At 41.8% G+C, this 13,530-nt stretch overlaps 1 protein-coding gene across 8 annotated transcripts in view; it reads right to left on the reverse strand.

Moving 5' to 3' along the window:
• NUMBL (NUMB like endocytic adaptor protein) overlaps nt 1–13,530 on the reverse strand; it is a 34,388-nt gene that overhangs the window by 9,109 nt on the left and 11,749 nt on the right. For all 8 annotated transcript variants that reach the window (XM_084860939.1, XM_084860936.1, XM_084860935.1 and 5 more), the window contains one exon: nt 1,252–1,441. In XM_084860939.1, the coding sequence (XP_084717065.1) occupies nt 1,252–1,441 (190 nt within the window). The remainder of the gene's footprint in view (nt 1–1,251; nt 1,442–13,530) is intronic.

A 13,530-nucleotide genomic window follows, 5' to 3' on the forward strand; every position in this document is an offset into this window, starting at 1 on the left:
AAGCCTGGGTTGTGGGCCGATCCCCAGCAGGAGGCAGCCAACCAATGATTCTCTCTCATCATTGATGTTTTTATTTCTCTCTCCCTCTCCCTTCCTCTCTGAAATTTATTTTTTAAAAATAAAATAAGAGATATTATTCTAAAAAAAAAAAGAAGTAATTTTCAGACAACCCAAGCCTTCAGCATGTACCTCCCAAGAACAAGGACCGTCTCCTACACCTGCAGCCTAATTCCTCACGTGGGGAACTGACCATGAGCTCAATACTGTCAGCCAGCCCACAGGCCGTATTCCAGTTTCCCCAACTGTCCAGATCATGCCCTTCATAGATGTTCTTTTTTACATACATGCAGCACCACACACTGCATTTAATAACACTTGTCAAATCTCTTCAGTCTCCTTTAATCTGGAACAGTCCCAAAAGTAAATTCTTTATCAATTTTAAGCAGTATTTTAAAAATATCTTAAAACAAGAATCCGGCCGAAACCGGTTTGGCCCAGTGGATAGAGCATCAGCCTTCGGACTGAAAGGTCCCAGGTTCGATTCCGGTCAAGGGCATGTACCTTGGTTGTGGGCACATCCCCAGAAGGGGGTGTGCAGGAGGCAGCTGATGGATGATTCTCTCTCATTGATGTTTCTAACTCTCTATCCCTTTCTCTTCCTCTCTGTAAAAAAAATCAATAAAATATATAAAAAAAACCACAAAACTAGAATCCGCAGAAAAGAAAAATGAAGTCACATTGTGACTTAGCATATAATATACTTATGTTGAAAAAAAATTTTTTTAAATAATTTTCAAAGGTATTTGCCAGTCACTTAGAATGTTAGTCTATCAGCTGTTTATCAAGCTTTCTTGATGGCAACCAGAGTAAGAAATGCCTTTACATGATAATCTAGTCCACGTATAAACATACACAAATGAAATAAAGATATCATTAAGCCATGCTTATCCTTATGCATTCGCTGGCTCTGTATTTTCCATTTCATCTTCGTTGTACGCGCTGTGGGAAGCCTGGGAACCTGCCTGAGTCGGCAGGTAGCAGAGCGACTTGTGAACTTGGCTGGGACCTGCGGCCTACAGAACCCGGCCCACAGGACTCTGAGCCAAACGAGCTTTAGGAACCGGAACCCAGCTCTGTGGCTGCGCTCTGCTTTGTAAGCTGTAGAGTCCCTGAGCGGCTGCAGGTTTCCCTGCAAACCGCACCCCCAGCCCCAGGGGCCCACGCTGTGCCCGCTGTCTGGGCGGCACCCACCTTTCTTTTTGTCCGGGGCTTCTCGATCAGTGGGCCGCCCACCCCCCGACAGGCGGAAGGAGCCCTCGCGGGCGAAGCTGGTGCGGCTGGCATCGAAGGTAGCCGTGACCCCACACTCCTTCTCCCGCCGCTGTTTCCGCTCCAGGCAGGCAGCAAACGCACAGCCCACGGCGTGGCTCAGCCTCTCGCCCTGTGAGAAGCGGAGGAGGGGACGGGGAGAAGAGTTGGAGACGCCGAGTTGTGCACCCTGGACGCCAGGAGCCCTGGGTCCCAGCTCCCAGGGGCTGGGTGACCAAGGACAATCCCTCTGCCTCTTGGACCTCAGTGAACACCTGCCCCGAGGGACACAAATGACAGCCCTGAGTGAAAACAAAAAGCCAGCAACAAGGGTTCGAGACTGTGGAGATTCCTCAAAAAATTAAAACCAGAGCTGTCATACGACCCAGCAAGTCTACTTCTGGCTATTTATCCAAAGAAAACAAACAAACAAAACAAAACAAAACAGAAACAGACCTATAAGATATATAGAACAAGCTGATGGTTGTCAAAGAGAAGGGGGTGGGGATGGGAATTTAAAGAGTGCCATACTGGATACCTCCGTTTATACGAAGGTCTAAAATAGGCAACACTAATCTTCGGTGAAAAAAGTCAGAACAGTGGCTCTTTCTTAGGGGAATGGGGTGGGGATGAGCTGGGAAGGGCAGGGCTGGTTGAGTGGTTGTCTTGCTAGAGCTTGACAGGGGTTTGGGTTCCACAGGTGTATGCAGTTGTCAAAAGTATACCTCAGGTTTATGGTCAACATGTGTGGGGTGTTTTTTTTTTTCAAAACAGAAAGAGCTGGGCAGCTGCTGTGGTTGCTCCACTGGCCTGGTCTCCCTGGGTGTGAGCCCAGGACCACGGGGAAATGGGACAACCACGAGGCTTATGGAGTCCCAAAAGCTATGGCCAGTTCAAAGGCTTCCATCCAGTCTTCAGGTCAATGATCCAAGTCAGTTACCCGAATCAACCAGGGCCTACCTGGGAAGAAGTGAAATAACAACGAGAGAAGAAAAAGGAAGGCTCCAAGGAATTGGCTGAATTTGAAGAAAAAATGAATGAGAGCTTGAAGAAAGACCAAGAAAAAGACCAGGGAGAAATGAGTAAGTGGAAATGGGAGCTCAGCCAAAAAAAGACCGCACCACCAGCCCCACCGCGGTGCAAGGAAAAAAAACATCTGGTGGGTATTCATCTTCTTCTTCAAGCTCTGCTTCTCCCAGCAGTTCCCTAAATTCTGAAGATGTGAATTTAAAAAAGAAAAAGAGCAACCATTTACATTAATCTACTGAGAGTGCTAATTTAGAGAGTGAATCAGAGAGAGGAGAGTTAAAAAAATAAATAAATAAATAAAAGGAAAAAGATACAACTGAGCCCTGGAAGTGTGGTTTGGGTGGTTGGGCATTGTCCCATGCACTGGAGGGCTGCTGGTTTGATTCCAGATCAGGGCACATACCTGGATTTCAGGTTTCATCCCTAGTGGAGTTCTTCAGGAGGTAGCCGATCATTGTTTCTCTCTCACATCAATGTTCCTCTCTCTCCCCCACTCTCTATAAAAAGAAAATCAGCCGAAGCCGGTTTGGCTCAGTGGTAGGGTGTCGGTCTGCGGACTGAAAGGTCCCAGGTTCGATTCCGGTCAGGGGCATGCACGTTGGTTGCGGGCACATCCCCGGTAGGGGGTGTGCAAGAGGCAGCTGGTCGATGTTTCTCTCTCATCGACATTTCTAGCTCTCATCTCTCTCCCTTCCTCTCTGTAAAAAATCAATAATATATATATATTTTTAAATTAAAATGACAAAAATTAAAGACAAAGAGAGAATCTTAAAGGCAGCAAGAGAAAAGAAAACTGTTACCTACAAAGGAGCTCCCATAAGGCTGTCAGCTGATTTCTCATTAGAAACTCTACATGCAGAAGGGAATGGCATGAAGTATTCAAGGTAATGAAAAGCAAGGATCTGAAACCAAGACGACTATAGTCAGCAAGGCTATCATTCAAAATAGATGGTGACATAAAGATCTTCCCAGACAAAAAAAAATAAAAAGGCTAAAGAAGTTTATCACCACAAAAATAGCACTAAAAGAACAATATATATATGGAGAGTGAAAGAAGAGAGAGAGAGAGAGAGAGAGACAGGGAGAGAGAGAGAGAGAGAGAGAGAGAGAGAGAGAGAGAGAGAAATATAGTGTGATAGCATGATATTAAACAATGAATGGGTTACCAATGAGATCAAGAATTAAAATGGCAACAAATAAATACCTATCAATAATAACCTAAAATGTAAGTGGATTAAATGGTCTAGTCAAAAGATGTAGGGTAGCTGAATGGATAAAAAAGTGTGACTCAATTATATGCTGCCTATAAAAGCCCCACCTCAGAACAAAAGACTCACACAGGATGAAAGTGAAGGGATGGTAAAAAATTCCCCATGCAAATGGAAACCAAAAAAAAGCTGGAGTAGAAATACTCATATCTGACAAAAAAAAAAAAAAAAAAAAAAAAAAGACTTCAAATGAAGGCCATGAGAAGAGACAATAAAGGTCACAACATAATACTAAACAGATTCCTCCAAGAAGAGAATATAACCCTGGTAAACAAATATACACCCAGCATAGGAACACCGAAATATACACATAAACTTCTAGAGGACTTCAGGGGAGAGATCAACAGCAACACAGTCACAGTAGGGGACTTTAACACCCTGCTGATTTCACTGAATAGATCTTCCAGACAAAAAATTAACAAGGAAACAGTGACTCTAATTGACATACTAGATCAGATGGATTTACCTGACATTTATAGAACATTTCACCCCACAGCTGCCGAATATACATTCTTCTCAAGTGCACATGGATCATTCACAATATAGACCACATGTTAGGACACAAAACAAGTCTCTAGAACTTCAAGAAGATTGAAATTACATCAATTAATTGAAGATTCATGCATCTTCTCAGATTACAGTAGGATGAAATTAGAAAACTATTTAACCCTACAATTTAAAGAATTAGAAAGAGAACAAGAAAAGCCCAGCGTAAGTAGAAGGAAGGAAATAATAAAGATTAGAGCAGAAATAAATAGCATAGAGACAAAAAAAAAACAAAAAAAAAAACAAAAAAAAAAAATCAATGAACCCAAGAGCTGGCTCTTTGAAAAGATAAACAAGATTGATGAGCCATTAGCCAGACTCATCAAGAAACAAAGAGAGCGCTAGCTGGTTTGGCTCAGTGTATAGAGCATCAGCCTGCAGACTGAAAGTTCCCAGATTCAATTCCGGTCAAGTGCATGTACCTTGGTTGTGGGCACATCCTCAGTAGGGGGTGTGCAGGAGGCATCTGATCTATGTTTCTAACTCTCTCACTCTCTCTCTCTTTCCCTTCCTCTCTGTGAAAAAATACATAAATAAAATGTATATTAAAAAAAAAAAAAAGATAGTGGACCAAATAAATAAAATAAAATCAGAAAAGAAAGCAAAGGCCGCGACCGGTTTGGCTCAATGGATAGAGCGTCGGCTTGGGGACTGAAAGGTCCCGGGTTCGATTCCGGTCAAGGGCATGTACCTTGGTTGCGGGCATATCCCCAGTAGGGGGTGTGCAAGAGGCAGCTGATCGATGACTCTCTCTCATCGATGTTTCTAGCTTTCTATCTCTCTCCCTTCCTCTCTGTACAAAATCAATAAAATATATATTTAAAAAAAAAAAAAAAAAAAAAAAAAAAGAAAAGAAAGCAAAGAAGTAACATCTAACACCACAGAAATAAAAGGATTGGAAGGAAATACTATGAACAACAAGCTGGATAGTGTGGATATGTCAACAAGCTGGATAATATGGATAAAATGGATAAATTCCTAGAAAAATACAATCTCCCAAAACTGAATCAAGAAGAATCAGAAAACCTCAATAAGCCAATAACAACAGAGGAAATAGAAGCAGTAATTCAAAAACTCCCGGAAAACAAAAGCCCTGGTCTGGATTGCTTCACAAGGGAGTTTTACCAAACATTCAAAGAAAACTAACACCTATTCTCCTCAAACTATTCCAAAAAATCCAAGAGGAAGGAACACTTCCAAGCTCTTTTTATGAGGCCAGCATTATCCTAATTCCAGAGTCCGATAAACACACTACAAATAAAGAGAATGACAGGCCAACGTCCCTGATGAACATAGATGCTAAAATCCTCAACAAAATATTAGCATAGCAAATCAGATCCAGCAATATATTAAAAAGATTATATACCATGACCAAGTGGATTTACTTCAGGGATGCAAGGCCTGGGGTGTGTGTGTGTGTGGAGGAGGTGGTGGCGCAGGGGTTGGTTAGAAGGGGTCAATGAGGTAAATAGGAGGACATGTGTGATATTTTCAACAATAAAGATTTTATTTTTATTTTTTTAATATATTTTATTGATTTTCCACAGAGAGGAAGGGAGAGAGACAGAGAGCTAGAAACATCGATGAGAGAGAAACATCGACCAGCTGCCTCTTGCACATCCCCTACTGAGGATGTGCCCACAACCAAGGTACATGCCCTTGACCGGAATCGAACCCGGGACCTTTCAGTCCGCAGGGACTGAGCCAAACCGGTTTCGGCAGATTTAATTTTTTTAAAAGAGAAAAACCAGGATTCCCTTATAAAGAAAGTGTAATGTCTGAGGAAATTTCAACTGTGAGAATTATAACATATCTATCAACACACATAATTTTTTTTTTTTTTTTTTTTTTTAAGAATTATTCCTGTACTGCTCTGTAGCCACTCAGATGTTGCCATGTGAAAGGGTCATAAAAGTTGCCAGGGGCTTGAATATTTGTCTTTTTCTCTTCTATTTCCTAATAACTCTGGGAGATAATACACTGCAGTCATACCTAATGACTGATATTTGGGAATAAGTTAATTTTGACAAAAAGTATCTATATATATAAAAGCCCAAGTGACCATTCGACCGTTAGCTATCATGCACACTGACCACCAGGGGGCAGATACTCAACACACAGGCATGGAAACATGGAACAGACTGATGAATCTCAGAGGAAAGGGGGGAGGGTGGAAAGAAATTAACCAGCTGGGACCAGTTTGGCTCAATGGATAGAGCATCAGCTTGGGGACTGAAGGGTCCCGGGTTCGATTCCGGTCAAGGGCATGTACCTTGGTTGCGGGCATATCCCCAGTAGGGGGTGTGCAAGAGGCAGCTGATCAATGACTCTCTTTCATCAATATTTCTAACTCTCTATCTCTCTCCCTTCCTCTCTGTATAAAAATAGATTTTTAAAAAAAAGAAAAAGAAATTAACCAAAGATCTTATATGCACACTAGAGGTTTGGTGCACAGATTTATGCACTGCTAGGGTCCCTCTGCCTGGCCTGCAGAGATGGAGCTAAAACCAGCCCAGTACATGGATTCCTGCACTGCTGGGATCCCTTAGCCTGGCCTACGGGGATCAGGCCAAATCTGTGCACCAGGCCTCCGACATCACCCAAGGGGTTCTGGATTGTGAGAAAGTGCAGGCCAGGCCAACAGACCCCACCAGTGCATGAATGTTTGCACTGGCCCTCTAGTCTAATGACAAATCAATAGAAATCTAGTCTGGATACATTGTTAACATGTAAACAGCGTTGAATGGGCGATTTCAGTTAACATTTCTGAAGTAGGGATTACATTGTCATTTCAAAATCCTTACTCTGTAGGTAAGTGTATTATTTCACCTTGTATCCTTTTAGTTACCTGGGGAGGGAGTTTTTAGGGTTGGGTGGTAGTGGTTTGCTATTTCTGTAACTGTGCCTTTAATCCTCACACAGCCTGTTTCTGGGGACACAGCAGTCATGCTTCGGGAGGTTAGAGCCGGGTTCGGCAGTCTGCTGCTTCACCCAGCTTAGTGACATCCTTGGTCTCTGTCACGAGTGAACCAGAGAAACAGCCTTTTACAGCATAAGAAAGCCCAGAAGCTCTGGGATTTACCTCTAATTCAATAAATACCGAAGGAATTTTAGCATTAAAATGTGTTATAACATTGAATTAATTTTGACTACACTTTGGCTTTGGAGAAGATAGAGAGAGGGAGAATGGTTGTTCCACTTATTTATGCATGCATTGGTTGACTCCTATGTGCTCTGACTGGGAACCAAACCCAAAGCCTTAGCACATCGGGAAGACACTACAACCCACTAACCTGGTCAGGACCTCGAGCCTGGTACTTTTTGAACTTAATAGATAAAGATTTTAAAGTGCATGTTTTATACTGTTAAGTTTTAATCAGTCAGGAAATTTTTTATATAGTAATAGCTATTTTTTGTATAAATTTTATTTAAGTTGTGATGGTTAACTTTAATTCTTGCTATCTTAAATTCCTTACTGCATTTAACAGCATTTTTGCCAAGATATTTAGCATGTGAAAAGCAGGTTTTAAGTTATGGGTTTTTTTTTATTAGCTTCATATTGAAGCTGAGACATCATACATAAGCTGAGTGGCAGACCTGGTATGCTCTGTCTTGTTACATAAAGCTGTTGCCAGAATCTTAGCAAATATAACATGTTAAGAGATTGCCTTTGTATATTCATAACAAATTATGACAAGTTAAATTTACATGAAAATTACATTATTGTTTTTTTATGTGACATTTTACTAAGATTTTGTGTCTCATGTCTCCTGCTGAATTGGTTACTAGTAATGTTAAAAGGAATTGATATCATTTTCACTTTGCATTTTTATATACTCAGGTAACATGTAATATAATTTGATGTACAATTTTGCCTGTTAAGAGGGTGTGCTCATACAGCAGTATACCCTCAAACATTTTGTCATGACAAAAGGCTGAACAAGTAGCTATTTTACTTTAAAAAAGAGTTGGAAAAATATGAATTCTACTTAAAGGTATGCATTCTGAAGTATGGGGGAAGTGTTCAGGTATCTGCAACTTTAAAATGCATCAAAAATGAGCTCTTCCTGGTTTGGTTCTGCGGATAGAGCATCAGCCTGGGGAGTGAAGGGTCATGGGTTCAATTCCAGTCAAGGGCACATGCTCGGGTTGTGGACTTGATCCCCAGTAGGGGGCGTGCAGAAGGCAGCCGATCAATGATTTCCTCTCATCATTGATGTTTCTATCTCTCTCTCCCTCTCTCTTTCTCTCTGAAATAAAAAATATATATTTTTAAAAAATAAATAAAATGCATAAAAAATTAAATGAATAGCCGAAACCGGTTTGGCTCAATGGATAGAGCATCAGCTTGGGGACTGAAAGGTCCGGGGTTCAATTCCGGTCAAGGGCATATACCTTGGTTGCGGGCATATCCCCAGTAGGGGGTGTGCAAGAGGCAGCTGATCAATGTTTCTAACTCTCTATCTCTCTCCCTTCCTCTCTGTACAAAATCAATAAAAATATATTTTAAAAAAAATTAAATGAACAGATAGGCAATAGAGTGACAAAGGCAAATGTAAATGGCAGGATCTGGGTTGTATGGGTACAAGTGACTGGCTACTGTACAAGTCTTTTGGCTTTGTTGCGTGCATGAGTAAAAACTGCATTCACTATTCCCTGAGTGTCTATTTGAGAGGCTCCAAGGCCAGGCAGCCTGGATTGACGCTGGCTTCCACTTCCCAGCTGTGTGCTCTCAAGAGTATCACTTTAGCCGAAACCGATTTGGCTCAGTGGATGGAGCGTCCGTCTGTGGACTGAAAGGTCCCAGGTTCGATTCTGGTCAAGGGCATGTACATTGGTTTCGGGCACATCCCCAGTAGGGGGTGTGCAAGAGGCAGCTGGTCGATGTTTCTCTCTCATCAACGTTTCTAGCTTTCTATTTCTCTCCCTTCCTCTCTGTGGAAAATCAATAAAATATATTTAAAAAAAAGAAAAAGAGTATCACTTCATTCTCAGTGCCTGAGCCTCTTCATCTGTAAAATGAGGTGCTTGCTAACAGCATCTACCTCACAGGGTTACTGCAAGAATTAGGTAAACTAATATATGCAAGGTGTGCAGCACAGAGAACCACCACATGATCATCAGTGTAAATGTATCCAGCACAGGCTGAGCCCTGACTTACATCCTTTTATGAAATCCTCATAACAATGCCAGGAGGTGTACACTCTTTTTTTGTTGATGTTGTTAATCCCCACCCTCCTCACCTAAGGATATTTTTTTTCCATTGATTTTTAGAGAGAGTGGAAGGGAGGAAGGGAAAGGAGAAGGAGAGGGAGAGAAACATTGATGTGAGATAAACATATAGATTGGTTGCCTTCCACACACTCTCCAACCGGGGCCAGGGATTGAACCTGTAACCCAGGTACGACCCCTTGACTGGGAATTGAACTCACAACCCCTTGTTATGCGAGCTGATGCTCTAACCACTGAGAACACTGGCCAGGGTTAGATTCGCACCCTAATGAACCTGTTTTACAGATGAAGAAACTGCAGCTCAGTTAATACACCTGTCATAATGAATGGCAGAATTAGGATTCTCATGATTCCTGTCAGACTTCTCTTTCCTAATCAAGATGCTCAGTCACCTCTTAAAAGTTAAACTTGGGGACAAAAACCCTCAACAAAATACTAGCAGGTGTATTAAAATACCAGAAGTGTATTAAAATGATTATGCACCATGACCAAGTAAGTTTTAATAAATGAATTCAGCAAATTTGCAGGACACAAGAATGACGAAAATCAGTTACACCTCTTTACACTAGCAGTGAACAATCCAAAAGTGAAACTAAGACAATAATTTCATTTAGCCATAGTTAGTTTGGCTCAGTGGATAGAGCGTCAGCCTGCAGACTAAAGGGTCCCATACCAGTTGTGACTTGATCCCTGGCCATGATGAGGGCCCATGTGGGAGGCAACCAATCGATGTGTCTCTCTCATATCGATGTTTCTTCCTGTCTCATCCTCTCCTTTCCACTATCTCTCTAAAAGTCAATGGAAAAATATCCTCAGTGAGGATTAACAAAATAAAAATAAATAAAAATACAATTAAAAATGGGTAAAGAATTTGAAAAGACATTTCTCCAAAAAAGGTAAACAAATGTCCAATAAACATGAAAAGATACTCAACATCATTAGTCATTAGGGAAATGCAAATTAAAATCTCAATGAGATAATTACTTTGTACTTAAGAGGATGGCTATAATACAAAAAAATAAAACTAAGTGTCGATGAGGATGTGGAGAAATTAGAGATCTTGTACATTGTTAGCATGGATGTAAAATAGTGCAGTCACTGTAGAAAACAATTTCATAATTCCTCAAATAGTTAGACATAAGTTTACCCTATGACCCAGTAATTCCACTCCTAGGTATATACCCCCCAAAAATTATAAAGAGGTTCTCAAACAAATACTTGCACACAAATGTCCATAGCAGTACTATTTACAAGAGTCCAAAGGTGGACACAACCCAAATTTCCAACAGTAAATGGATAAACAAAATGTGACTAATCCATACAATGGAATATTATCTAACCAAAAAACAATGCCTTAATTGGTTTGGCTCTATGGATAGAGTGCCAGCCTACGGACTGAAGGGTCCCAGGTTCGATTCCAGTCAAGGGCATGTACCTTGGTTTCGGGCACATCCCCAGTGGGGGGGGTGCAGGAAGCAGCTGATGGATGATTCTCTCTCATCAATGTTTCTAACTCTCTATCCTTCTCCCTTCCCTTCTGTAAAAAATCAATAAAATATATTGGGGGGTGGGGGAGGAGAGGAAACACAATAAGGATGAACCCTATAAACAGTGCTAAGTGAAAGAAGCCAGACACAGACCATGTACTGTATGATATAATTTGTATGAAATGTCTACAATAAGTAAATTCAGAGATGGAAAGCAGATAAGAGGTTGCCAGAGGCTTACTATGTGTGGCAGGGAGGGAGGGAGGGGGAGGGGTGGTGCAGGGAGTAACTGCTTACTGGGTATGAGGTCTCTTTGAGGAGTGATGAAAATGTTTGGAAATAGATAGAAGTGATGGTTAAATGGCATTGTGAATGTACTAAGTGCCACTGCATTGAAAATTATTTAATGTAAATTTCTACAGGAAACCAAGATGGCGGCATAGAGTAGACACCAGCCTACTACAACAAATTTGAATTTAGAACTGGAAAACAGGGGAAGCATCGCCCTGAAGCACCGGATGGCTGGCTAAGAGGAGGCTCTACCATCTGGGAAGGAGAGAGAAGGCACACTGAACCTCAGGAACTGTGAAGGTGCGGAGAACTGCGTGCGCAAAAAGGCGACCACCCGACTTTACTGCTGGCTTGCTTGCGGAGCACGGAGAGGGCGGGCTGAGTTCGCTGCTGGCTTACTCCCTGCACAGAGAGGGCGGACAGCTAATGCGCAGCTGGCTTTCTTATTCTGGAGGAAAACAGAATCACCCTATTGCTCTGATAGACAGCCCCAGACAGGGAGAGGCCAGGCTGTCAGGCAGTGGGCAGAGATCTCTCGGAGGTGTGTGAAGCCAGCAGCCATTACTGCAGGACTCAGAAACCAGACCCTCGTAGGGAGGGGCTGAATAAAGCTTGTCTGCACCACCCCGAGACTCTGCCCCATCCAAGCGGAGCACAGAAGCCCTTTCAGTGTCTAGCTTTCTCATTCACCATGAGTAGGACTCTCCTAGGGAGGGACAGACAGCAATCCAAAGCTTGTCTGTGCCTATACCAAAGAGATGCACACCAGCAACCAATCTCGCGGGATTCATCAAAGCTTGGCTGTGCCACCCCAAGACTCCACCCCATCCAAGCCAAATATGGAAACACTTCTTGCTGAGACACTTCTGATCCTCAAAGCCATTGGCTTGATCAACGCTTCCCAGTGATACCAACAACAAGCAAGGCTTAACAACAAGACTGCACACACAGCCCACAAAGGGCTACACCAAGACTGTCCACCTCAGGTAACTGGGAGGCTGACCCATTGAACCACATAGGACACCTTAGCACACAAAGCCACCGTACCAACTCACAGAAGCTGTGAAAATGCTGAGACAAGGAAACGGATCACAAACAAAAGAAATGGAGGACAAGAAGCGACTGGATATAGAGTTCAAAACCACGCTTATAAGGTTTTTCAAGAATTTCCTAGAAAAGGCCAATAAAATAAATGAGACCTATGAGAATATGAAAAGGGATCAACTAGAAATAAAGAATACATTGTCTGAAATAAAAAAAATATTATACAGAGTCCTAAAAACAGAATGGAAGATCGCAAGAATCAAGTCAAAGATTTGGAACACAAAGAGCCAGAGGACACTCCTCCACAGAAGCAAGAAGATAAGAGAATCCAGAAAGTTGAAGATCATGTAAGAAACCTCTGGGACAACTTCAAACGAACCAACATCAGAATTATGGGAGTCCCAGAAGAAGAGAGAGAGCAAGATACCGAAAGAATACTGGAAGAAATAGTGACAGAAAACTTGCCCCACCTGGTGAAAGAAATAGACTTACAAGTCCAGGAAGTGCACAGAACCCCAAACAAAAGGAACCCAAAGAGGACCACACCAAGACACATCATAATTAAAATGCCAAGAGCAAAAGACAAAGAGAGAATATTAAAAGCAGCAAGAGCAAAGCAGGTAGTTACTTATAAAGGTGCACCCAACGATTGCCAGCTGATTTCTCAACAGAAACCATGCAGGCCAGACGGGAATGGCAAGAAATATTCAAGGTGATGAATAGCAAGAACCTACAGCCAAAAATAATCTACCTAGCAAAGCTATCACTCAGAACCGAAGGCCAGATACAGAGCTTCACAAATAAAAAAAAAGCTAAAGGAGTTCATCATCGCCAAACCAGAATTATATGAATTGCTGAAAGGGTTCTTTAGGAAGAGGAAGAAGATAAAGATAAAAATTATGATCAACAAATACGTAACTATCAACAAGTGAAACTAATAGCCAAGGGAATTAAAAAACCTGATGAACAATATTAACTGGTGAATATAATAGAATCAGAGGTATGGAAAGGGAGTGAACTGACAATTTTCGGGGAAAAGGGGAGTGGGGGGTGCGGGAAGAGACTGAACAAAAACTGTGCACCTATGGATGAAGACAGCGAGGCGTGGGGAATGGGCAGAGGGTGGGGTGGTAACCTGGTGGAGGGGAGCAATGGAGGGGGAAAAAATGAGGAACATTTGTAATAAGATGAAAAATAAAGATTTATTAAAAATAATAATAATAAATAATAATTTTAAAAGTAAAAATAAATAAATAAATAATGTAAATTTCACCTAAATAGAATTAAACTTGGGGAATCCTGGGAATTGCACTTCTTAATGTTTA

The sequence above is a fragment of the Pipistrellus hanaki genome (genome assembly GCF_964339955.1).
Source record: "Pipistrellus hanaki genome assembly, chromosome: 15".
Classification (NCBI taxonomy): domain Eukaryota; kingdom Metazoa; phylum Chordata; class Mammalia; order Chiroptera; family Vespertilionidae; genus Pipistrellus; species Pipistrellus hanaki.